At 46.8% G+C, this 25,823-nt stretch overlaps 2 protein-coding genes across 3 annotated transcripts in view; both read right to left on the bottom strand.

Annotated features, from left to right (window-relative positions):
* Positions 1–156: 156 nt before the first annotated feature.
* Positions 157–8,558, bottom strand: CEP68 (centrosomal protein 68). Its single transcript, XM_088160967.1, is given in 8 exon segments — positions 157–517; positions 1,199–1,225; positions 1,227–1,354; positions 1,795–1,891; positions 2,117–2,239; positions 3,317–4,771; positions 5,259–5,675; positions 8,515–8,558. Coding segments are annotated over 7 exon segments (2,253 nt in total). The 5' UTR covers positions 5,631–5,675; positions 8,515–8,558; the 3' UTR covers positions 157–466.
* A 6,194-nt stretch (positions 8,559–14,752) lies between these two features.
* Positions 14,753–25,823, bottom strand: part of SLC1A4 (solute carrier family 1 member 4) — a 34,012-nt gene continuing 22,941 nt past the window's right edge. For both annotated transcript variants that reach the window (XM_088160966.1, XM_014893162.2), the window contains exon 8: positions 14,753–24,736. In XM_088160966.1, coding sequence (XP_088017092.1) covers positions 24,502–24,736 — 235 coding nt within the window. In that variant the 3' untranslated portion in view covers positions 14,753–24,501. The remainder of the gene's footprint in view (positions 24,737–25,823) is intronic.

Raw genomic sequence — 25,823 nt, 5'->3', positions numbered from 1 at the left:
GAATAACAAAATGGAAAGTTAAATAGGCTCAGTTTCAGCAGGGAGTGGTAATTATAAACAGGCCTTCAGTTTGCTCCCAAGAATCAGAAGGAGTTGCTATTTCTTGGCTTCTCACACCTATTTTTGACGAGCATAAACAAACCATGAGAACAGGGCTATTAAAATCACACGACTTTACTTAGCAAGCTCACAGCACACTATGGATTGCTCAGTTAAAAAACTCTGTTCCTGACGTTTTGCTAACACAGAACAGCCCACTTCAATAAAAAAAAAGGGACGCTATGTTTAAAAACCCGAAAAGGCCGTTCCTTACACAACTCTGGACATCCCAGCACATCTGCTGTAGGGGGCACCTTTCTCAAGCCATGGCACAAATCCATGCTGCAATCAGCCCCTTGGGCAACTGGACACAGACTTTGGCATCTCTGGAGAGATGATGGAGGTGATTTGGTGCTTGCTGCCATTCTTAGCCTTCTTGAGATGGGCTAATGCAGCTTAGGTCTGACAGATGCAGCACCTGAAATAAAAAGAGGTGTTAGGTGCTGTGCTTTATCTGTAGTCTGACAAAGAAAGAAACCCCCATGCTCTACTCCCTCCTCTCACCAGTGTAGAGGCTACGGCTGGATAGAGGCAGCAATTCAAAAACCACAACAAACCAAACACTACGTAGGACACTGTTTTTCCTCTTCTAAGAGGTTGGCACCTCTTAAACACTTGCCTTCAGTTTTCTTTGAAGGAAGACAAGAAATAAACAAGTTTTCTAGCCCCTATATTATATCTGAAATCACTTGCTTCTCTCCCACCATTATACAGCAACCAGAATGTTTCTGAGAAAATACAAAACCAAAAAATACCCATTCTTCATCTCCTCAGTGCTGTGCAAGAGATCTGGGGAGAGCAGGTGTCTGTGCTGGACTGCTGCCGTTGCCCAGCCCTGAGTGACAGGGACCTGCCATCGATCCCCTTGTGCTCTTGGGTTTCATCAGCTGGTTCACCCGCACTGTTCTTTCCCTGACATGGTTAAACACGACAGGGCATCTATTTTGAGTCTCCCTCCTGCCTTCTCAGGCTTTCCAAACAGAATCAGAGAAATAACAATGGAGCCTGATGTTCAGTGTTTGCTAATTCGAGTGTTCCTCTTCCTATGTTTCCCCCTGCTCTTTGCCTGCTGCAGCAAGGCTGGCTTGCCCCTGCTTACCCAGGGAGCAGCCGTTTGCCGCACCCCCCTTGTCGTGCCCCGCGTCCTTGCCCCGTACGGGGCCCACAGCAGCCAGGATGGACTTGTACAGGTGCTCCGCATGGCTTTCGAGCTCTTCCGACTGCTTGGCAATCAGACCCAGCGTGTCTTTCAGAGCTGGAAAGCAAAAATGTCTGAATGGAGGTGACAGGAATGTGATAATTGTCTCAGAGCTGAGAGTTCTGGTCATCCAGGCAGACTTTGGAAGGTAATCAAGTGTTAAAAATCAATAATGTGCTGTTCATCCCATCACCACTGTGATGCAGCATTTGCAGGGGGTGGGGACTGATCCAGGAGGCTTCAGGTTCATCACGAAGATGGAGAAATAGGAAGTCTTAAAGAAAACCTTCAGAATTCTATAAGAAAGCCCATCCATAATGCAGCACTCGACCTTTAAAGCCCCTTTGGTGCCTGCAGTTACAGCCCACCCTTTAGAAATCCCTTCTTCTGAGTCACCAGAGCAACCACTCCTTGTGTGCTGTGGTGATGGCCAGGCTGCGCCAGGGATTTTGGGGGCCAGATGCCATGGCCAGCATCACCTGTGTCCTCCTCCTCACCTGGTGAATTCGATGACATGCAGTCCAGGAGAGCTTCCCCCCTCTCCAGCACGCTCTCAGTCAAGCTCCGGTGGTTGGCCACATCCTTCCTGAACTCCTGGCAAGTCAAGGAGAAGAGCAGCGTTTCTTAGAAGGGTTTTTGAAACACATACCTGTGGAGGGTTGCCCAGGGAGCAGTTTCCTCCAAGCAGGTTCCTGGTGCTCCCAAATTTGGCTTTGCAAACCCAATGCACCCTGGACCATTCCTGTGACGCCTGGCTTCCCAATGCTTGTTGCCTGCAGCACAGGAGAAGGGAGGAAGCAGAGCAAGGGTGATACCCACCAGGTAGCGGTGCAGCGACGCCAACACGCTTTCAGCATCCGGCGAGGGTGGCACCCAGCTGCTGGTGACATCCACCACAGTGTACAGCCAATGGATCAGCTCCTCCAGCTGGCAGCAAAACATCTGCTCAATAAAGCATAAAAAGGTGTCACGGATCTACTTCTGCAACAGAGACAGCAAAGGGACATGAAAAAGTAAGGGAGTGGTGTTTTGGAAAGCACCTGCTCCCTGTTCCTCTCCGACCCCAGCAAACATCCCTAAACTTGGGAAACCAAGAATTAACTTAAGCTCCTGAACACTTCCAACACCCACTGTGTGGCAAGAATTGAGGGTCACCATGAAATGTCTGCATGGAGAGATGCTGGAGGCTGGTAGCACCCAGGCTGAAGGAAGAGGTTGGCCTCCACCACCTCCCAGCCCAAGAAATATCCTCATCCACCTCCACCTCACCAGAGCCATACAGTTAATTTTCAGTTGCACTTCCCCAAGGGATTGTCTTGTTCAATTAAATGTTTTCATTTATTTTAAAAGTGTCTCGGTAAGGGATTATTTTTGCAAGATGCTGCATGAAACCCAGGGGCCTCTGCTGGCACTAAAACCAGGCTCAAGACCTGCTCCTCAGGAGTTTGCCACAAAGCAGTGCTTTTCTCTGGGACTGCAATTTGGCATGACAAATACAGAGAAGATCCTTTTAAATCAACAGAGTTATTTCCATACCAGAGGAGGGGATGAGTTTGCAGCTATGTGCATAATAACGCTCTTGTGCAAACAGTCTGGCATCATTTTCAAATTCATCCCAGCACTGGGGTGGGAAGAAGATGGAGAGGAGGGTGAGAGCACAGTGCTGGGACAAATTTAATAATCCACAAAATAATCAGGAAACCCTTCAAGGTTGCTGCAGCTCCTGCCTCCTGCCTGGTGCAGCAGAGCTGCAGGACAGGTAGGCTGGGGGACCCAGCTGAGTGCCACATCTCCACCCAGCCTGGCCTGTGACACTGAGCCCCAGGGGAAAGCAAGATGGGCTCTTGCTCCATCAGAAGGAATTATCTGCTCTGGTGAGACCCCCTGCATAAATTACCACCAGCTGCCAGGCAGGACACATAATGCAGAAGGGAAAGCTTTAATTAATCGTGCCATAAAGACAGGCACATTTTATGCAAGATCTTCCCAGAATAAACGTTATTTCTGGTCTCAGCCTACCTTAACACACTGGATAAGGGACTCGCTCCCCTGGCTCTTGTTTGGACGCCCCTTGACCCGTGGTTCATTTAGGCACATCCCATCCAATGTGTCCCTGAGACCAGCTGGTAGATGAAGCCCCTGGGGAGGATCCCTATGGATCCAGCCGTACGATTCTGTGTTTTCCCAGCCGGGTTTTTGGGAGCTGCGGTGTTGCCACAGCCCAGAACAATCCTCGATATTCCCCCTGTCATCCCTGCCTCTCACTTCTCCAAAAGGAGCCATCCTGGATGAAAGGGGCTGCTTGCTGGTGCTGTGATGTGGAAGGTTATGGTGGTCATGCCCAGGCATCCTTATAGTTAAGGAGAGATTGGACAAAAACTGAGCCAACTGTTCCAGCTCCTGCAGTCTTGGAGGCAGGGAAAGAAATTCTTCATCACCCTCCCACTCCTTCCTCAGGGGGAGCACGCCTGTGGTGGGTAAAAACCTACTGGTGCTTTTCACCTGCCCTGTGTAGTTTGGGCAGGGGCTTCCTCTGGTATCCCAGCTTCTCCCATTGGCAGCGGGGTGCCCAGGTGAGCTTGGCCCAGATGATTCCATCCTTACATCCTTAGCAAAACCTCTGGAAGGATGAGAGGAAGCACTCCTTGCAAATGATGCTTTGGCAATACGTAAGGTTTCATAGGAAGAGCCACCTCCTGAACAGCCTCTTTTTCCAGGCCTTGGGGTGGAGAATCTCTCTGCAGAGGTCACAAACCCCCAAAGTCCGTTTTCTCTGCTTCCCCGAGCCTGCCCAGCTCGGCCATAGATGCTGGTGGACCTGGACATGCCCTCAGGAGAAGTAGAAAAGCTGTCCAGACCTATTCCTGAATCATGGAGGAAAGGCTCCGGCATCCTTCCCAGCCTGTACCTCGGCTTCAGCGGGTAAGCATAGTCCAGCAACTCCTCGTACTCTTTGTTGGGGTTCCAGTGGGGTGAGCTGCGGTCCGGAAATGGGAATAGTGAATCCGGAATGACACAGGCCCAGTAATCGGCTTGGTAGGAGGAGATCTCCCGGACGCGCCCCATGGTGCTGCGATAATCAAGCAGAGGAGCCGGGGGCTCCCGCCTCTGCAGGGCCCTGCTTTCCGCTCCCCCTCGGCAGCGCAGGTCCTGGGCAGCCGTGGTGGCCGAAGGAGAAGAGACATCCGTGCTGGCAGGCAAGCTTCCGGATGGCTCCTCGGAGGGGCCGTTTCCTTCTGAAGACAGAGCGGAGAGGCTCAGCATGGAGCGGCTCTGCAGGGCGCTCTCGGGGCTGGGCGGCGTTTGGGGTCGCAGGAGTTCTGGGGTTGAAGGACACGGGGACTGAGCTCCCAGACTTTGTCTCCGACGGCCAACATGGGCATCGTGGCGGCTGCCAGACAGGATGTTCTCCCTGGAAGAGCTGCGCTCGCTGGGAGGACTGGACACTGGGTCCCAACAGCCCAATGCCTTCACCTGCTCAAGGACAGGATAGAAAAGGAAAGGGAGAGAGAGACGAGCATGAAATGAAGCACAACACCCAGACAAAAGGCTCCTTTGTGCCGGGATATGGAGATAAAAGCCCAACCCTGGATCTGCCATGAGCTGAGGCTGGAAGTGGAACCCTGCTCCATCTGTGGGACAGCCTGCAGCTGCTCAGAGCAGGGCTTGTTTTTAAGGAAAGGCATCTCAAGGGCTTGGGAAGCTGCACGAGTCATTTGGCAGCAAGAGGCTTATTTAAAGAGCACTGTCCTGAGCAAGTTCCCAGCTCTGCACTGGCAACACGGAAATGGAAGCAACAGCTTGGGCACTGGAGCCCAAGCCCTTCCCCACGACACACCTTAGCCTGGGCAGGGGTGGAGAAATGGAAAGCCCTTACTGGGACAGCCCTGACAAACAAGTCCCCATCTCTCCTGGGACCTTCCCATGGTGCAGTAACACCTGCAGGTACAAACCGTCTCACCTGCTGTTCTGAAGAGAGGAACCAGTGGCCAACTCGACAAGGCACAGGGCTACCATCAGCAGCTCCATCCACTAGCACCCCTTTCCCTGCTCTTGCTCTGGGAAATCCGGATGCAGATGCTGAAGACGCTTCTGGGTGACAGCTTGAGCCTCCCTGGGTAACACCAGTGGCCATGTGACTGTGTCTGCTCACTGCCTCGCTCTCTGTCCCTTGCAGGCTGGGCTTAGTTTCCTCTGTCCCTAAAAGCCGGTGCAGGCTCCCTGCCAGCTCCGGGAAATCTGTCTCCATGTCTGCACTGTCCCACGTCTCATCGCCCTCAGTCTTCCTGCTCAGTGACTCTTCAGAAGGTGATTTTCCCACATCCACGGCCATCAGGACAGAGCTTCTTCCGCAGGACGATGCTGAGCACCGGGCTCTCTGGAATACACAGCACGCAGCAATGGCATCTCAGCATCCCCTCATGTCTCCATGACAAGAAACTGGGTTTGCCCAATAACAAAGAGGTTAAACATGATTAAGGTGAGACCCTAAAATTCATAAAGGAGCATTTTGGTATGCCAGGTGAGATGGTGGAAAGAGCAGACCCTCACATCTCAGCAGCATTTTCTGTTTTTGAGGATGTGACACACAGGGAAAATCTCATTCCAGCCCTAGCCATGCCAAGAACAAACCTGGGCTTTATACTAGGCACTGGAGTCCTGCACTGATGGCCAATGTCACCAACAACTTTGTGCACCATGAGGTCACTGGGCCCAAATGAGACATCATTAACTCAGACATGAAGCACCTCCTGGCATGACTGAGCCCTGAAGGCTGTTGGGGTGGAAAGCTGAGTGTTTTTCAAAGATACAAACCCAAAATCTTGGAGCGAGAAGCAAGAAGCAGCTATAAAAAGTTAGAGGGGGAGGTAGGAGGCTGTGAAACTCAAAACTGGCACTCGGCTTTGCAGCTTCTACCTCAATTAATGAAATTAACTCTTCGGGAAATTAATTAATGGAAATACTTGCACTGACTGGGCTTGAGTGAGGAGCTGGAACAGGATAAGCCATGAGCCAAATGAAGGAGATCCAACAAAGCCTCCTCTAGCAATTCCAGCCCAAACCAAGGTGCTGGCAGAAGGGAAATGTCAGCAGAGTGGTTTTGCTGGTACTCCCCTAGCTGGTGCCAGCAAAGAGACCAGCCAAGGGAGCATCAACAGCAAACTCAACTAAAAGGAAATTTAAATTAAAATAAAAAGAGGCGAAAAATAATTCCCAAACAATACTTGGAAGTGGGAAACAAGGTGATACTCACTCCCTCTGCCAGCTTTTTTGTCACAGTCTTGTTTTATGATCCACCCCTCCCTCCGACAAGCGGGGTTTTCCCGCACGGGAACAAAGAGCAGCGGGAGGACGCGCCGGGTCTCCAGGGGAGACCAAATTCCCAGCGCAGGCACAACCTGCGGCAGCCCTCGCAGCCGCCTGTCCCCTCCCCAGAGCCGGCAGTAGCTGCCGAGGGGACGAGCACAGCCCGGGCTCCGCCAGCCCCCACCCAGTGGCCCCCAGCTCACAGCTGGACCCCGCCCAGTCCACTCCTTAAATTGTTACCAAAGCCAACCCTACGCACATCGTCTGAAATGGACTGCGCTGCTCTCTTCTGCCCTAGGAAAGGTTGTATTTCCACACAAAGAGGTGCGGTTGCTGTAAAAAATGTAATCAATAAACCTACCCTTGTTACGTGACTTAAAAAATATATATAAAAGAAATAAAATATATTAACAAGGCATCAAAGCAGCCTCTAAAGTTTAAAAGTGAATGTGCTGTAACCAGAAGTCGACCTCAGGACAGCTTTATTTTTAAGATGCCACGTTAAATTCAAAGGGATTTGAACACCGTTATCTTCAGCAGATTTGGTGTTTTGAGTCAGGTGTCAGCCCAGTAAAAACAACTGTAAAAAACATCGAAGTTCGACCTTAAGTCTGAAAACCATGGGTTAAGCAACATAAAATAAAACTTAGAGGTCATGACCCATCTGTTATTCTCCTAACTGTCTGGAGAAGGGCAAACTTAAGATCACTTGTTACCTTATAAGGGCAGCATGATGTGATTTACATTTCTATGCTGGCATTGGTCTTTAAAAAAAGAGCAAGTGCTGGTTCACAGGTTCATTAAATCTCCAGAAGCTAATTGGATGCTAAAGAGAAACCAGGAAACCTGGCAATACACAGGAGTGAGAGTAAATCTGCTTACTGCAGGATTTCTAAGGGTATTTAAAGGGACACCAGAGATCTCACTGCATTTTCCAAAGTCTCTAATTCAGCTGATTTCAATTAACTTCAGAGAAAGCTGCACATCCAAACCACACCCGGACACAAACGAGATGGGGATGTCACACACATCCCACACAAAGAACAATCGGGCAAAAAGTCATATTTAACAACAAAGTGAGAACACTACCGCCACTAAGAGCAACTCCCAGCTACACGAGCGTCTAGGAAACAAGCTTTCTCACCATTTTCCAACAAGCCTAAAAAAATTCAGAGGTCAGGTTGCCTGTGGCAGCGACGCACCCAGATTAACCCTGGCGACGGGAAGAAGCAATCCCAAATCCTCGGGCAGGACTGAGGAGGGATGTACGACCACAGCTTTCGGCACGGTGGAAACTTTCCACTGGCCTAAAAAGCACGGGAAAATAGCCCAAACTCCCAGCTACACCCAAGCCCTCAATTGTCTCACAGAAACGATACCCGTGGCCATGTTTTTAGACAACAGAGGAAGACAGTGGGGCTGCTTCATTCATTTCAAAGGGAAGGTCCGCAGGGATCTCTCCTGAAAAGCGATCCCTGAGCTTTTTCACGCCGTCAGAAAGGACCTGCACAAAGGCCGGCGGACAAGTAGGGCTCTATCCAAGGAACGGCTCCCATCGCCCGTGTGGATCGCTTGGCTGATGGAATGCAGTGAGCGCAGCGGATGCTGATGGAATTTCCGTCTCCCGCCAACTCCGCTTTGGCTGGGGAGCATTTCCGAGGTTGTTTTGGGGAAAAACCCACACCGCTCTCGCCTCTCAGGCCTGCGGGATCTGAGGGTTGCTATTTTCAGCTCCTCTCCTTGCCCGCTTTCTGCCCCCCTGTCCGCCGCTGGAAAAAAAGGGCAACTAACCAAAAAGACAAGAAATAAAGGCAAAGAGGCCGAGGAGGCGCCGCACCCCGGGGTACCGGGATTCCAAAGGGAAAGCGGCCCAGGACCCCCCCTCACGCCGCGCCCCGGCCCTCACTCACCGAGCGCCGGCCCGGCCGCGCTCCGCCCCTCCCCGCCGACAGCCAATGGCAGCGCCCGGTGCGTCAGCACGCGCGCCCCGACGCCCGACAGCCAATGGGAGCGGAGCTGGGGGCGGCCCCGCCCCGCGGCCGGCGCTGACCCTGGCGCGGGAAGGGCGGGGGCGACACGTGCCGGCCCCGCCCCTCGGTCCGCCCCTCGGTCCGCCCCTCGGTCCGTCCCGGCCCGCCCCGGCCCGCGTCCCGCTGGGAAGCGGAGGAGCGTCCTGAGACGCCCTTAAGGAGCTTGTGTCAACAAGAGGGTGTTTCATTGTACCCCTATATTGACCTTCCCGGGGCTGAGCTGTGCCCTGGCAGCGTTACCGCGCTGCAAACCGACTAAAATTAGCCCTGCGCGAGCCGCGACTGCCCGTGCCATGGCCAAAGGATCCCGGTATCCTCCAGGCACAGCTGCAGGATGCGGTGCCGGTGCAAGATCTCCCCTAGGGGTGATCCCTGTGGGATGCCGGCCATGCCCTGCCCTCGGGACAGCTTTCTAGGAAGATCCCCAAGCCATGCTTTAAAGCAGGCTGCTCTGGGGTTTGTAACCTGACCAGACCTATCCTTGGTGGCTGGAGTGGACATATCCTGACCAGTGTCCATATCATGCAGAAATACAAACCTTTCTCCTTGTTGCTGTCCATTGGCTGATTCTGGCTTTTGTCCGTGTCACCTACTTCTGGAGATTATTTCTTGGCTAATGCTGAGATTTTCTAGAGATCAAGTAACTGATAAAGTGCTTTATGGACAATATTGTTCCCAGCTTTAGGCCAGGAGGGATCAAAGAGACATTCTGGGTTTGCTTATCAGTTTGACAGCAGGGTGAGGGGAACAGCACAGGTATCCCAAGTCCCTGGCTAGTGCTTTGGTCCTGACCACACTCCTTGGCCCTGCTCTACCATTGCAGTGTTATGGTCCAGATTTCCACTGGCTTTAAACTGGGTTTATTCTGCTGCACTCGGTGGAGCCAGCCCCATTTACATCCTGGAGGACCTTTTGCTTTTTCTCCCTAGAGAAACACAGTGGGAATATATTTTCCAGGGCTGCATCAAGAAGCGGAGCTGTAACGCTGCAGTAGGACATGGTGGGTGCTCTCAGAAGAACTCACAGCCAAGAAAAACTCAGGATCATCTCTGTTCCTGCGTAATATTTCTGTATTTTGGGTTTCTTTGATGAATGTTACAGTAAGTCATCTGGCAGGCTGCACATCCCTCTGTCTCGAATGCACACTTTCTAGAGTTGGCTTTTTCTTGGAATTCACACAGGCAAAGCCGTTGTGAAAGAAAATCCCTTTAAAATGTTGTTTATTGCTGGTTCTCCAGGGAGCCGCTTGCCTGCCAGTAGAGGCCGTGCTGATTTCAGGCCTCTGAGTGGAAAGGCGGAAGCAAACACGGATGCGTCATGATTCATCCCCAGGCTGGGCTGTTTTTAGCCGGTTTAAATTACTCGGGAGCTGCCAGGCATTGTTCTGGGAGCTGAATAGCACCGGCTGTGGCCTCGGTCCCGGCAGGAAAGGTCTGCGTCCTGTTCCACCCCTGATCAAACAAGTGCCAGGATGTCTGCAGGAACAGCCAAAGCATCGAGAAACCTTTCCCCTCCCCTTGGGCTTGGGCTGAGTGGGTGTCAATAAACAAGGGGGGAACCAGCTGGGGATCTAAATGAGAGGTTATTTAAGAAATTCAGGGGGACAATAGCGATTTTCTTCTGCTGGCATCTGGCCATATTTGTTAGGAACTTTGCTGAAGAGAAATTGGCTTATTTGATCTATAGAACAGGGTCAACCCAGCCAAACTCCCACCCAAAGTCACTAAGGCTGGCAAAGAACAACAGGATATTTTCTTGCTGATTTGAGACCTCAGGATTCTTCCCAGCAAAGACAATGGATTTCTCCACACCTATGGATGCAACAATTCAGCAGTAATCTCCATATCTATGATATGAACTAGAACTTCCTTACGATGATCAGATTTGAAAGCAGTGTACTTCTAATACATGAGAAGTTACCTTTTTGGTGAGAATATGCATGTTTTTTGCACAGAACTGGATCCACCATGAACACCAGCTGTATGTATTCAGAGTTTTAATATGCCCCTAACTGCAGTGATCTGCAGTTATCCAGTGTCTTTGGCACATCAGTTTCTTACTTCTTTCTACTCTGAAGGGTTTCATGCCACAAGCCAGTCATCTCTCTGGAATGAAACCTGAAGCCTGGAAGTGCACCATATGTTCTTGCACAGCATCTGCACTATCTTCAGCATCAAATTTCAGTCTTGCAATGCAAATGTTTGGCATGGATGAGATGTCAGCAAATGCAGGGCTTGGACCTAACCTATCTGTTCCCCGACTGATAACAATATTAATTAGTCTTTGTACAAACTGCTCAGGACTCTGTTTGGTCTGCCTAACCCTTTTCTGAAAGGTGTTTGCAGGTGTATGTCCTTCTCTTCTCAAAGCTAACAATCCATTTCCTTTCCCCAGAGGTCAGGCTTTCCACATCTTGGACCATTCTCTTTGTTCTCATATTGATTCTCATTCTTTCGGCCACATTTCTTTGAAGGTCAACACTGGTCCAAAGCTCCAGCATGGGCTTGGCTGTACTTAGGCAGAACATGTGTGGTAGTCCAGGCTGTGATCCTGCTTACACACCCTGGAACAGGATCTACCTTATTCACAGCACAGGACTCCTGCTTTTGACTGCCCGTAACTTCCTGATCCTGCTCCTTCACCTACGGTTTAACACCAGTATAAGTGCAGGTCACTACTCTTACCTAGATTAATTCTTTCCAGCTTCTGTTTCCCAGACTTTCTCTCAATTTTTCTGATGTTGCTGTGAATTTCAGCCCTGCACTTTTCCATTCTTTCAGACCTTCTTCTCCAGGTAAGGCGTGCAGATTTTCTCAGTTCTGAAATTTGAAGTCACTAATCAGCTACTTATGGTCCTGGAATTACAGCAAGCTCCCAAGGAATCCAGTCATTCAGCTGGACAGCTGCTCTGGTAATGCCTACATAAGCAGGTTCAAGCTCAGTCATGTTGCTTTAGCTTCTTTATAAAGCCATGAGAAGACTTGCCTGAAGCCTACACACTTTCAATCGCTCCTCTTGATCATCACCGCACTATTACTGAATATTTCCTAGAAAATCTAGCTGCTGCTTTTTCTTCCTAACTTTGCAGAACCACGTGAAAATATGATTTAAGCACACCCGTGGCAGCTGACAAATGAAATATGTAAGGCAAGATTAAGGAAGAACAGAGGGAAAGCTGGAGTGACAAGTATTTTAGCGTCAGCATAGAAGCACGGAGTTGGGTGTGTTTTCCAGTGCTAGCATCTGGGCAATTTGAGTCCTTTTACCGTTTGTTTGCACAACTGGACCGAGTGGCAGGATTTAGCTCAGGGAAAAGATCAAACAGAAACTGCACTTCTCCTTTCTGGCCACACGATGTGTCCATCACACCACAAACACAGCCTGGTCAGCCCGCCAGCAACAGCAGATGTAGCCACAAAGGTGGGGAGGTTCCAGGGCTCTGTATTCCCTCACAGCACTTCCTTACCTCTAGCCAGGCCCCCTAAAACACTCACACAGCTGCAGATCAGGGCCAGGTGCCATGGAGCAGAAGGTGGTGAATGAGATGGAGATGGTGTGGTCCAGATGCTTTGCTTTTGAGGAAGGTGACAAGTTGCTGTGAAGGAAATAGGAGCCAAGTGGTCAAGAGGCAGTGGCAACTTTTCATTAATGTGAATTATAATGGACAGTGAATATTTGGAATTAAGTTTACTTACTAAATGTGTTATTTTACTTCTGCTTTTGGTGGGGAAATATGAGCAACTTATTTTTCATTCTAATTGCTGGGATGTCTTGACTCTCTGTCATTTGTATGTTCTCCTGGGCAGAACCAAGAGGCTCTTCAAAACCAGAGCTGGCATCTGCAGGAACCAGTCATCAGGACAGAGATTTGTAAAAGAAATATTGGGATTAGTAGAAATTAAAATCTGTTTATGTAAGGGCCAAAGTGGCTTGAATTTATAACAAATGTCACGAGAAAAAAAATTGGGATTGATAATTTGAGTCATTGCTAAGACCACAGGACACACAATTCACTTGAGGGAGAGCGTCCTCTCTGACAGCAGGAGGATAGGCATGTCCCATTCCCCTCCCTTGCACCCAGGCAAGAAGAGAGACTGCAACAAAGGATCATCACAACAACTATTGATTTTTAAAGATTACTAAACACCTGCCCCAAAACTGGGAGGTTTAGGGAAGAATTCACAGGCATCATCCCTTGTGGTGTATGTCGCACATAAGTGATTGGGGCTGGACAGAACTTGTTGCTTTAGAGTGAATGAAATCTGTAAAAGAACCAGTGCGGGTGGCTACAATGAGCTTAAAATGTAAATAAATACCATATTCCCCTTCTGTAAGATCTCCTACAATGGTTCAAAGATACTTCAATGCTCATAATGGGGACATAACAGAGATCTGACTTTCAACAAACCTACACATTTTAAAGGTGACCAGTTAGTGAAGCTGTACCACACAACCTGTGTGAATCAAACCATTCATGTCAGGGCAGAACAAATGGTATTGTCTTCTAGTTAACTCACAAAACACTTCCCTATAATTCTATCTACCTTAATCAGACAAACTGAGGATTAAAAAAAAGAACTAATCTGCTCATTGGCCATAATTGCATTTCCTCTGCAAATATTAAGTTAGAAAATAGCAGTGGCTTTTGTAATAAATTTACTTTTAAATGCTTTTCATGTGAACAAGAGAAATGCGTGTTGCCTGCCTAGAGCTTAGAAGAAAGAAGTGAGGAGCATTTTCCCCAAAATGCTCTTTTTTCCTCTTAAAAAAATAAAACAAAACCCCAAAACAAACAAAAACCCAAATAAAACAAAAACAACCCCCTGCAAAACCCAACAAAACTAAGAAGTTGTAAAGCAGGTGGTCAGATTTGTAGGTGGTGGTGGTAGAAAACCAGAATAAAATAATTAAAATTTAATTAGAACTTATCCAACTTTTATCTCTTTGTTGAAATATTATAGGAAAATATCTCTTTATCCATAATAATGCCTAACAAGTGCTAATAATGTCTGGCTGGAGGCAGCTGGGACTCAGTCTAAGGCTTAGCTCAGCTCTCATTAAAGACAAGCAATCATTCCACCTTTTACATGAGTCTCACAAAGCTTCATGGGTTTCAAATAGCAAATCACTATGGCTATGACAACCACCCCAGAAGACTTCAGAAAAGCTGTATGCAAAAGTGACATGGGAATGGCTCCAGACTCTGGTCTCAGAGGATGTCTCCCTGCCCTAGCATTCCTCCAAGTATCTCCTCAGGGGTTTAGCTAGGAAGTGAGAGGCCAAAGACACAACCATGAAGTCAGACAGGCTCTTTGGAAACCACCACATTGATGGTTTTGTAAGATTCACATTCCAGGGCATAACACCAGTTACAATTTTAAGTCATAAATGGTAAGGTCTTTCAAATTGTGGTTCTTTCTTTTGGTGTTTTTGCCCCCTTATTTGTTCTGGGAGTTTAATGCTTGAAACTAACTAACCTACACTTACATAGTAGATGTTTTTCCCTGATTTGTGACATTATCCGTGTGCATCTCAGGACAGACTACTCCCTTTGGAGCTATATAAGCTTTTAATAGAAAAGCTGTATCAAACCCAGTTAGATGGCAAACCCAGGCCCTCAATTCTGAGACCAGCACACAGCTTAGATGGGCTCTGTGGCAAATCTAAAAGTACCCTGAACTTACCAGCCTGGCTGCCTACTGAAAAGCATTTCCTAATGATTACTCCCATTTCCCAATCCCTCTCCAAGGAACAAAGTCAGTTGGCTTGGCAGAAGGGCAGCAGATGTGTCTGTCAGCCCTTCTATCTATCCCACCACTGCGTAACTGCTAATCCAGGCTCGCCCAAAGACCCTTTAGAGCCCACTACCTGTGCAGATGGCTTGGAGAAATGCCAGTAGGGAAAGGGTTAAATGCTGACAATCAGTGATGCCAGCATGCAAACAAAGGGCAGGGTCTGGGAAAGTGGAACCAAACACCAAACTGCACCATTCTCATCCAAGGACATTTCCTAAGAGTCTTTGCTCAGGTGGCACAGCCTGATCCAGCAGGATGTCCCACTGCCTGTGCAAGGCTGACTAAAAGGCCGGGTTTTCCCCAAACAAAGACAGAAACGTGACTTCTTTTTGGGGTTGTTTTTATTTCATAATGAGAAGCTACACAAAGAGAGAACAAATATACGTTTCCATGAGAGAAGGGAAAAAATAAGTATCCCATTGTGTCACCCTCCTAATACAACAAACCATCCCAACCTGAGCCACAGGACTGGTTGCACCCCAGGCAGGCAGGGAGTTCTTACTCCAAAGGCTACAGCACACAACAAACATCTGTAACATCTGCCCCAGGGTCACACACCCCAGACACAGCAGTACGGTCTTTTTTTTGCATATGTACACATACATCTGTTCTTGGGAGACAATGGAAAGGCTGATACAGAGTCACATGGGTGAAACCCACAGCTTTAAAGGAGGAACAGCTACTGATGTGCACAAGGATCAACACACCCACATGGCACAAACACTTCCTCAATGGAGTGGTTACTCTAAGCACAAGGTTTTAACCTGAAGGCAGATACATTTGTATCAGTGATACTGGATTGTACTGGAGTGGATGGCAGTGAATTTCAAGTTCATCTTTCTTTTTATTAAAGTAATTAATCAAATGGTTCAGCATATAAAAATACAATAATCCTCCCTCCTAATTACAGCAATTTGTGTTCAGGTAGAAATAAAAGCACACACACACACATACACACCTTAGGATTGCTGCCAGAGAGCTCACAGGATAAAGAAAAGAAAACCATTTTCCTTGTCTCACACCAGGACATGACATTCTCCCTCCTGTCTCCAGGGATAACGGAGTCTTTCAGCTTTGGCGCATATTTGAAATCCAAACATAAACTTGGAATTTGTCCTGAAGGGAACCAGAACAAGGCACCTTTAAGTATAATAAGGCAGAAGGGGACTCATCATGTGCAGGGGTGGTCCTGCTATCCCTGAATCTGTGAGATTAATCAAAATCTAATCAGTCTCTACCCTCACAAAGTGTGAGTGAGTCAGCCTCAGTTTGCTGTAACCAAGAAGCAGTTCAGGAGCAGAGGTTTGCTCAGCCATTTGCAGTGCTATATATGGTCTCCATCCTATACAGCACAACCTTACAAGAGTGCAGCCAGGATAGTAACTGAGAAAGTCTAAGTAAGATTCTGTTCTTAAAATAATGGAATTCTCATGGATGGCAAACACATCACCTCCACAGTGGCCTTCAGGAAAGACAAGTCAACAGAGCATCTGCTGTGGAGCAGAGCAGGGAGGCAGCAACGGCCGGGCCTCCTTATTTAACTAATTAAGTGTAAAATGTCATTAAGGTATTGCCTTAATGAAGCAGGATTTGTTCAGTCCAGATGCTCTCCAAAGCTCTCCAAGCACGTCTTTGTCCCCTCCTAACAGGATAGGAAACAGTCCATGTCCTCACATGGGGCCAGAATATCTTTAAGCTTGATCTATGTACCATAGGAGCCTGATCCTGGTGGGATCTGGGCAGACTCCAAGGAGCACAACAGACTCTGCAGGAGGGATACAGAGAAGGCAAACTGAACAAAACATGAAGAAGTTTCCTCCTGCATCAACACCAACGACTAGGAAAATACTTTTTTATTAGAGGCACCACATCATAAGAATGCTCTGAGCATGTAAAATGCCTTTAGTTACAGCCAAGAAGTTTTAAAAACATTGCTTTACTGCTGCTTTGTTGATCATGATAGTCTTAAAAGGCCCACACCATTCCTCTATGCTGCTATGACAGTATCTCCATCAGAAATCCAGAAACCATGGAAAGCTCCGGAAATTACATCATTGCACATCAGTGAAGGCCCTGGCCTGTCCTTTATGGACACCAGCAATCCTTCCGGTTCTTAAAAATGCTGCAATCCAAACCAGTTAATATCTGGAGTATTTTTTATGGTTAAGCACAACTCTTTCTGTGGGAATGTAATCTCGGGGATTCAGACGTGTATAAACAATTCCTTGAGAGAAGAGCTCCCTTAGCAATTTCCTTCTGCAACATGTAACTGCAATTAAGTTGCACGCACATGCCATATGCAGTTTAGTTTCAATAACTAAATACATGCTTGGCAAAGAAGAGCATTACTTTCTCAGTGTTGTTTTACCAGAAAGAGCAAGTGAAAGCTATCCTAAGGAACATCTAATACTGAATTTCTTGGTCTCTGTGGCTTAAAACCACACTCTCAACTTTGCATTACAACAGAGTTGGCTCAAAATCCATTTCCTCATGCTAGTTCCTGTTGGTAGCCCTGCTTGCCTTGCAAGCAACATTTGTGGCCTTGGAAGATAAGTATAAATGTTTCTTGAGCAGGATTTTACATAAAAGCTGTTGGCCTGCTGAAATAACCACAGTTCTCACCTCCTGCTGGCACCGAGATCTGAGGTTAAATCCAAATGGGATTTGATAACTGTTAAGGATGATACATCTGCTGACACTGAGATAATTCGGTAAGTAACCACACTGTGAACTCTTGAATGAAAGAGATTGTTTTTCCTCTTCTATTAAAATCTCTGTACAGAATCAAATATGCTTATAAACCCTCAGATGTGGATTTTTTAAAGGAGGTGACAGTTGTTAGCTAACAACGAACCTGGCTTTGGGACTCAGAGTCTGCTCCTAGCCGGATTGGCAACTCTTCATATGATTCAAGAGTTCTTTCACCTTTTTCTGTATTCATTCACTTGTACAGCTGTGAACTGATTCCTGCTGGTCACAAATGTCTGTAAAGACCCCAAGCGGAAAATGAATTCTGTGTTAACATTAATTTCCCAAGATAGTGCTCATACGTGAAGACCTATGAGAGCCAAATAAAACTCTTGATCACTTATTGTCAGAGTTAAAATATTCAGGGCTAACTGTCACAATGTGTTGCCCAAAGTCTGGAAAAAGTTTCAGATTATTTGTTAAACCCTCTTCCCTCCTGCCAGAAACTGAAGCAGCAAGTGAGCATGGCTTTCATCAATATGCTCCCGTAGATAACAAGTTGGTCTTTGTCCTCGGAGAATAATGGTCTCCATGCATTTATCTGAGGAGCATTGTCCTAGCTATCCTGCAAGGAGGAATGTGGGTCAATCCCTGATCCAGAACTGTACCGCTGTTCTCTGATCATGGCCAGTGGCCAACAGTAGTTTATTAGAGCTCCACGCCAGCCCTCTGTGTGCTGCCTCGTTGCATTTCAGAAATGTCACCACTCCTGCCTCTCCCTACAAATCCCACCCAAGCAGCAGGCAGGGATTTGCATTGTCTCTGCTACATGCCAGACAAATGCCTGCTGCCTTTTTGATCCTATCCTATCAAAATGCCAAGGAAAAGACGCTTCTTTATCCTCTTGCTTACCCTGTCTTCTGTGATGCTGCCCCTGCCACCTTCCAGCTCTTCCTTCTTTTCCTTTGTCACCCATATTGACAAGTCAACTTGTTCTTTGAGTTGAAAAGCTCTTTCTCCCACTGAAACTAGTCAGGAACTAAGCTGTCAAGACTTCCAATTTAGATGTTGAATCCATGGTGATGTCTTAATTTACCTGGGCCTAAGCTTTCATGGCAAGTCAGGTAGAGATGGAAGGAGGCAGACAGAACAGGGCACTGTGTTGTCCTTGACTAAATCACATCCCTTTTCTGAACTGCAGCTCACGCTGACACCAGCTCCCCTGCTCCCCTCTAATTAGCCCTGCAAATGCATCCCCCTGATCTCCTTTCCATCAGTCATTCCTCCTCTAGCACAATGCAACTCTGCACACTTTCATTATTTGATTCCTTTCAGATTTTTGAAAAATTCATTATTCTTCAAGATTTACTGCTCTGTGTTTTAAGAGTGCTTTCCAAACACTGTAACTCACTATCTTCCACAGTATGGCCTGTGAAAGACACGTAAATATCTGTAAACCTAATTTACAGAAAAGGAAGCACAGGTATAGGACTTATGCAACCTGCCTCATTCTGTGCTGTTCATCTGTCACCAGATCAGTCATGACAAGCAACTCTGGGATTATGAAGTGCCACAGCTCTGTTAAAATCAGTAAAGATGTGACAATTTTTCTTCAGTGAGAGTTTATCTTTTGGTCTTTTGACTTGGTACCTGAGGCCCACTGCTCACTCTCTGTGGGCGGGTCAGGATTAAAAGTTATCATTTCCAACAGGATGATGCTTTACAGTGGCTGCAGAAATGCACTGTGTTAGCAGAGGACTAGAGTGAAGATTTAGCCCAGAGTGTTGACCAACGCTGCAAATCTTTGCAGAAGAGGTGGTGGATTTGTCCCTTTTGCAAGTTCTTGAGGACACAACCTACAACATATGGCTGGGTGGTCAGTCACAGAGACAACAGGGACTTTTGAGGAACTGCATAAACACCTCATATTTCATTGTTCTTGCTGCAAAATGAGGAACCACAGGAGAATAAGAATGGTGACACTGGGTCATGTCCGTATCTGGCACCAGCCACAACAAATGCCCAGGGAAGAGTATGGGAACAGAGCAAGCACCAGAAAATCTCCCTGCCCGTCACACTCTCCCCCCAGTCTCTCACCACCTCCAGCTCAGGGCCATTGCCTCCTCAGGGCTGCCCAGAAAAGACAAAGCAGAGATTGTTTCACCAACTGGTGTGGTACTTTGGCCAGTTCCACATCTCTGTTACATCCGAAGGACATCTCATTGTGTCCCAAAGGATCCCATTTGTCGCATCCTGGCACGGGAAGCCCTGGGATTGGCTCTAGTCCTTTCCCAACACAAAAGCCATCCCGATTGCAAGAGACATCCCCAGAAGGGCTTAAAGGTCTTTGCAATTACCAACACCAAGACTCAGCAAAAGCTCAGTTCTAAGGAATATAAGATCTTTACTGAAAATATCCTAAAAGCAGTCAAATCCTGGCACCTTCCACGGCTCACTACAGTTTTTCAGGCATCTACAGCCACATCTCACAGCACAGAACAAACGCCTTTCTCAATGTGAGAGACATACTGCTCTGCACTCTTAGAGCGACTCTAAATTACCAAGGCTCACAAACCTCTGCTCAGCTCAGGACAGGAGCAAGACAGAATGCAAACTGGAGCCCTCAAAACTGTCCACTCTCCCATTTATTCCTGAGCCACTGAAACATAAAAAGAACATAGGGTTTTCCAGCAAACAGGATGAGATCACACTGATAAATAATGCATGGAGTGGAAAGTCAATCCTAGAGAAGACATAAAAGATGGTACAAAATGGTCAAAGAAACTTCACTGAAAATAGGCTTGCAGACTCTTCAGTATTTCATAGAATCCACTGAGTTGGAGGGTGTAGCCGTGGAAAGGGGTTTTAACCCTTTAAGTGCAGCAGAAATAAGATGCACAGCTACATGGTCGTCTTTCACAACAGGAAGAAAGAGACAAGTTTATTCAGAAACACACTTGGTTTTATAGCATGACTCGCAACTCCAAGAGTAGAGAAGAGGTGATTGGTTCAGAGAGAAGACACCCCATTCCCAGGGCCTAGTCACGCACAACAGGTGTTCTATCTTTGTTATTAATTCCTTTTTATTTTGACCAAATTATCACCCTGGGAGAAATTCTCCCTAGCCTTGAGCTGGACCAGCTTATTGGCTGGGAACAAAGCTGAAAAGCTCCAGCCTGGAATATTTTTCAGGCTGTAATTTTCTTGCTTTCTCAAGATGTGTCCCACAGAGGGGACCCATGAGGATCACCGAGTCAACTCCTGGCCTTGCACAGGACACCCCAAGAAACACACCATGCAATTTCCATATCTTTCTCTCAAAAAGAAATTCCTGTACAAGAGGGTAGGACATGAGCTGAGAACTTGTACCTTCCAGAAAAAAAACTCAAAACAACAAAAAAAAAATCATAAAATCAAATAGAAAATAGTTTTTTCTACATGGAATTTATTTTCTCTTAAAAAAAAAGGCAACTGACTAAAGGTTTCCAATCTGCAGTTATGTCAGGAGAACAGAAATATGTCAAGAGACATTGTAGTTAAGTACCACACTGGCACCAGATTTGTGGAGTGCCTGGGTGAGAGCAAAGCAGAGCAGGTACCCTTGGCTGCACCTGCAAGGCTCTGGAGCACCTTCTCAGCTCACAGCCGCCTGGAACAGGAAGCTCCCAGTGTAACACATTACACTGCAGGTCAAGAACAGCATCTCAAATGTACCTTCCTCAACCGCCCTTTCATTTTTCTCCCAGTGCCTGTACCTGAAGGCCCTGATCACTTAGAGCAAATGGCAAGTCTTCTATCTTACCAGGCTTACCACCAGGATCCACATCATTAAAGTGGTGGTTGTTGGAATGTATCACTTTTTTTTTTTACAGTCTCAGAGGGTGCAATACTGGATCTTTCATATTCCTACCTTAAGAAAACAATCCAGGTAAAGAGTTCTAGAATGCATCACAGCTATTGTGAGGAGGGAACATGACAGAAAAACAAGAAATGTAAATTCTAATACAAATGATAAAAAAATACCAAGAAGATGTTCTGATAAGCAGTAGTTACCCAGCACTCCTGCCTCCATAGATTCCTTTTGTTCTGCACAAACAACAAAAACTGGCACATTTTTAAGTTTGAAGTAGGTCTTCTGTAAGACTACAGATTTCTGGCAGGTTAAGAGCTGAATGCTCATGGTCCATATAAATCCTCTGATACCTGTTTCCAAGAGAAGGAACATCAGATTTCCTTGATTAAAGAATGAGAATGATTTGACGTCCTTAAATCCAACTGCTCTAACAAGCTTTACATGAGACTAGACATTCACACCGATGCAAAACATGGCAATCCACTAGTGGGGACTGGGAGAGGCATTCAGTGAGGAGTCTGAGTTTCTGCATTGCTTTCGGAAAATATTAACACGGGGGTATTTGCTTTAATTTTCCATTTCCTGGGACCCCCTGCCAGGAACAATGTGCTACAGCCTATGGCACACTGCTACAAGGATGAGGCATGCTCCAGCTGCAGCACCATAGGAAAGAAGGATCATATGGCAATGACAAGGTGCTGCCTTGCAAGGAAGCTCAGCCTTTGGGTTTGCCCAGAGCAGTACTTTCACCTGTGGGCAACAACAGCTTCAGGGTGAAAAAAAAATAAAATTGAGATGTGTTCTTCTCTGACATGGTCCTGTGATGCTTCACGAATTGTCAGTTTAGTGTTGCCCTCATATCCTGATCCAAGTTGCACACGTCACGGTGAGGGAGAGCATCACAGAACCACAGAATGTTAAGGGGAACGACAGAATGAAATGATCTTAAAGATCATCCAGTCCCAAACCCCCTGACATGTGCAGGGACACCTCCCACTAGACCAGGTTACTTAAGACCTTAAGGCCTGGCTTTGAACACTATCGGGGTTGGGGCATCCACAACCTCCCTGGGCAACCTGTTCCAGTATCTCACCAAATTTCACCTCCTTCAGTTTGTATCCATTGGTCCTTGTCCTACCGCTACAGTTCCTGACAAAGCCACTCTCTAGCTTCCCTGCAGGTCCCCTTCAGATACTGGAAGGTTGCAATGCAACCTTCTCTTCTCTGGGCTGAACAGCCCCAACTCTGTCAGCCTGTGTTTGCAGGGGATGTGCTCCCATTCTCTTCGTGGCCCTCCTCTGGACTTGCTCCAACAGTTCCATGTCCTTCTTATGTTGGGAACACCAGAACTGTACACAGTATTCCAGGGGGTCTCACAAAAGCACAGGAGCTAAACGTCTGATGAGGGATAAAATGCAACTACAGAACCCAGCCCACAAGGGACAGTCAGGATTTTCAGCTTCCTTGAGGCATCCATATACTATTTTAAAATCAAAGTATTTGGGGTTCTGCTGCATTCAGATATTTCAAAGAGAGACTTAAAAACATGGTTTTGGCTTCCTGATTTGAAAGGCGTCTGGATGATTCTAACAGGAAGAAATGCAAAGTTGATCTGGGCAAAAGACATCCCTACAGAATTGTCTCCTTCAATTTTGAAGATGAGCCAAGGAATGACCGAATTTTGTGGACATGGTTACAAATAAGCTGGTTAAAAAGAAACTCCACCTGCAGTTTCCCAGCGGGCTGACTAATCCTTTCCTACTTGGATTGTCTGCATGGCTCCAGTGCACAGGATTAACCAGCCAGTCATGACTGCACTCACTGCGCTCTCCCTCAGGGGTGGCCATATCTCATTCTGTGCGTCTTTCTGCAAAATTCATCGTATCCCTTAACCAGGAGGGATGCTCTGCAAAGGAAGGCAGCTGCTGCTATAGAACTGGAGTTGCCTCTTCCTAGTGCCGCTATCTTTCCAAGACAGATTCCTCTGAAGTAAGAGAAAAGAGAGAAAAAGGGAGACTTTTGCATTATTTTATATCAAAGCTAAGTGTGAATACATATTGCTGAGTTAACAGTGTGGAGATGGACCACATGAAATCTCTTGCTGAAGTAGCCAAGGGAAAATATCACAAGTCCACGCAAATCTTGGCACGTGTAGTCATAATGTTTCTTTAACCATTAGCATCCAAAGAGCCAAGATAAATCAACAGGATCTTTGTAATGAGTTTGCCAGACTTTGTTCAGGTTTGGGATGCAAATTCAAGAAGGACACTGTAAAGGCAAAATGGAGGAGTAAGAATCCAGAAGCATTTGGCTGAGCTTCAAGCAAAGGTAACCATCTACCATTAAAGCATTACCATGGCCCAGCACTACCCAGAATTACTAAAAGTAAACTGCTGCCAGAAGAATATCTATGGAAGGACCAAACTCCTAGCAGGAACAGGTAGCCAGCTCCCACACAGAGATTATTTGGGTTATAAACTCACCTCTTCTCTTCCCCTTTCAAGCCAAGACTAAGACTTTCCTGTCATCAGTTTCCACATGATGTGTGTTCAGAATTTTTCCTCCCCTATTCAATTTTGCTGGAAGAGAGTATGACTAAAGTTGTTTGGATTGACCCATTAAATAAACATGAGCAGGATGTGGTGTGCTAGCAGAGGATCATGTGTGTTTTCATGAAAGAAACTGATTTCTGGATTTATGGGTATTGTCACAGGCAAGCCTCTTTCAGACATACTAATGCTGGAACAGACTCTACATTTTTTTCAGCCTCAAAGGGATTACTTCAACAAAATTTGCTCTTCCTCTGGATTTTTTCCTTAACAGCTTGGTTAGAAGAAAGGAGGAACCCAATCCTTGAGCTGCACGAAGATCTTTTCTGTTTGGGAGTTACTCACCAAAAGGCAGGAAAACTATTATGAGCTGCAATGCAGTGGGAGAATTAAACAAGTCCCTATAAGCTACTAATTTAGGCATGAAACAAACAAAAAAAAAATTAAAAATGGAAATCAGCTAGTTTTAAGGACGTATTCAATGTTTTTAATGGATTGGAGAACATGAGAAGAATGGGAGTGGGAGAAAAATGTTTCTTCATATCATGGCTGTAATGGTGAGTAAATGTTTCCAGGCTAGAAAGCAAATTTAGACAACATTTTCACCCACTGGAGTTTCTAGACTGCTTCTCCATTCAAACAGCAGCAAATTTTTTTCTCTACAATAAGCACGTACTGGGTTTGTCTACCTTCCTATTTTCAACCCACCTAAGCCTTCACTAATGGAAGTCTTGTTACACCAGAAGCCTCAATGGCACACATGTACACATATAAGCTATCAAAATACTATTATAAAGTGAGTGTTCCTTCTCAACACTCCTTCTCTGCCCACCCCACCTCCCCCCCCCTTTCCCCAGGCCAGCATATTTCAAAAGAGACTGGAACTGAGTACTTCCAGCTCCCAGTCGCACTGCAAATGTCTGGGTGCGTTGACAAATCCCTGGGCCACCTCTAGGACTGGTCTCGATGAGCAGCCTCGAGTTCACAATACTGATTCCTTGGATTCAGGGTCTACTGTGCTGCTTGTGTTGGAGACTGGGTTTTTATGGGTTACCAAAGGTGACGTTTCCGCTTCCGACTTGCTGTTTGCAACTGCTTCTACGGTGACTTCCTTTAGCTCCTGCTCTCTCTCTTTCTTGTCTTTTTCATTCAAGCAATTAAGGATGCCTGCTCCCAGGGCATCCCCTTCCACATTCACAACTGTAGTGGTTCGGTCCCTGGTGGAGGGAAACAAAAACCAAAGCAGCAGGCTTTTAGTTTTAAGAGAGTTATGACACAATAAGGGGAGCTGATTCACCCCTGCTGAACCACTAACATCAGTGAAGCTAGACAAGGTTATCACAGGTGTTTTCCACAGAAGTATCATTCACTATTCCAGAACTAAAAATGTACACCAGAGCAGGTTTAAGGTCAGTCAAACTGTTAGTGTCAGCAGCTTCTGGTCTCTCTGTGGATTGCAGCAATGGTACTACTCTTTCTCAGGCATCCTGCTTTTCACAGATCACCTCCTTCCTTTTCTCTTTCCCCAGGCCAGCATTTTTCAAATGCATGTTCAGAGCAGGAGCTTACTTCGGGCTTATCCAGAAAGTAACTCAGAGCACCCAGCTCTCTTTTTTCACTACTCTGACTGGTATCTTAAACCAAGCACCTACTTAAGGGATCCTTCCAAAAGCAGGGAGAACGACTTGTGTTCTCTGCATCTGTTGCCTGTAGCACCTGCCCTAATTTTTGGCCCTACAACACAAAACTAGTGTGCCAGGGTGTAATGGAAGAGCATTATGGGTCACAAAGATGAACAATGTTTTCATGTGGCTTTTGAGACTTGTTAGTCACTCTGCAGCTTAAGTTTAACAGAGGTTCAACTTGCAGTTGTGGTGCTCTCTGGTAACTAAACAGCGGGCATTAAAGCAAGATATGGGACTCCTTCCTCCCTCCTTTCTCCTTTTGTTACCACAAGGCTGAGCTTCTTGATTAGAACACTGTTGACCACAGAGTGACACTACCTATTTTAAACGGAAGGTAATCAGCACAACACAGGCCGAGAGCAGCCCAGAGTCAAAGGAAGGGCTAGTTTTTCACTCTTGCCTTCAATCACTTGCAAGTACAGGTGTGGAACACCCAGCGATTGCTGTACTTCCTTAGGAAGAGACAGGATAAAAAGGGCTAGCCACTGCTTTGCCTGTCTCTTCTGTCCTTTGGAGGTGGCTGATCCCCAAGAGGTTGCAGTAAGAAAGAGTGTGATGACCCTGAGGAAGCTGTAGGAATATGATTATGCTCCACAGACACGTGGTGTGAGGGAAGGCA

This window comes from Sturnus vulgaris, chromosome 3, assembly GCF_052056855.1.
Source record: "Sturnus vulgaris isolate bStuVul1 chromosome 3, bStuVul1.hap1, whole genome shotgun sequence".
NCBI lineage: Eukaryota > Metazoa > Chordata > Aves > Passeriformes > Sturnidae > Sturnus > Sturnus vulgaris.
Note: the sequence above shows the minus strand (reverse complement) of the source record. Positions and strands in the feature narration are given on the sequence as shown.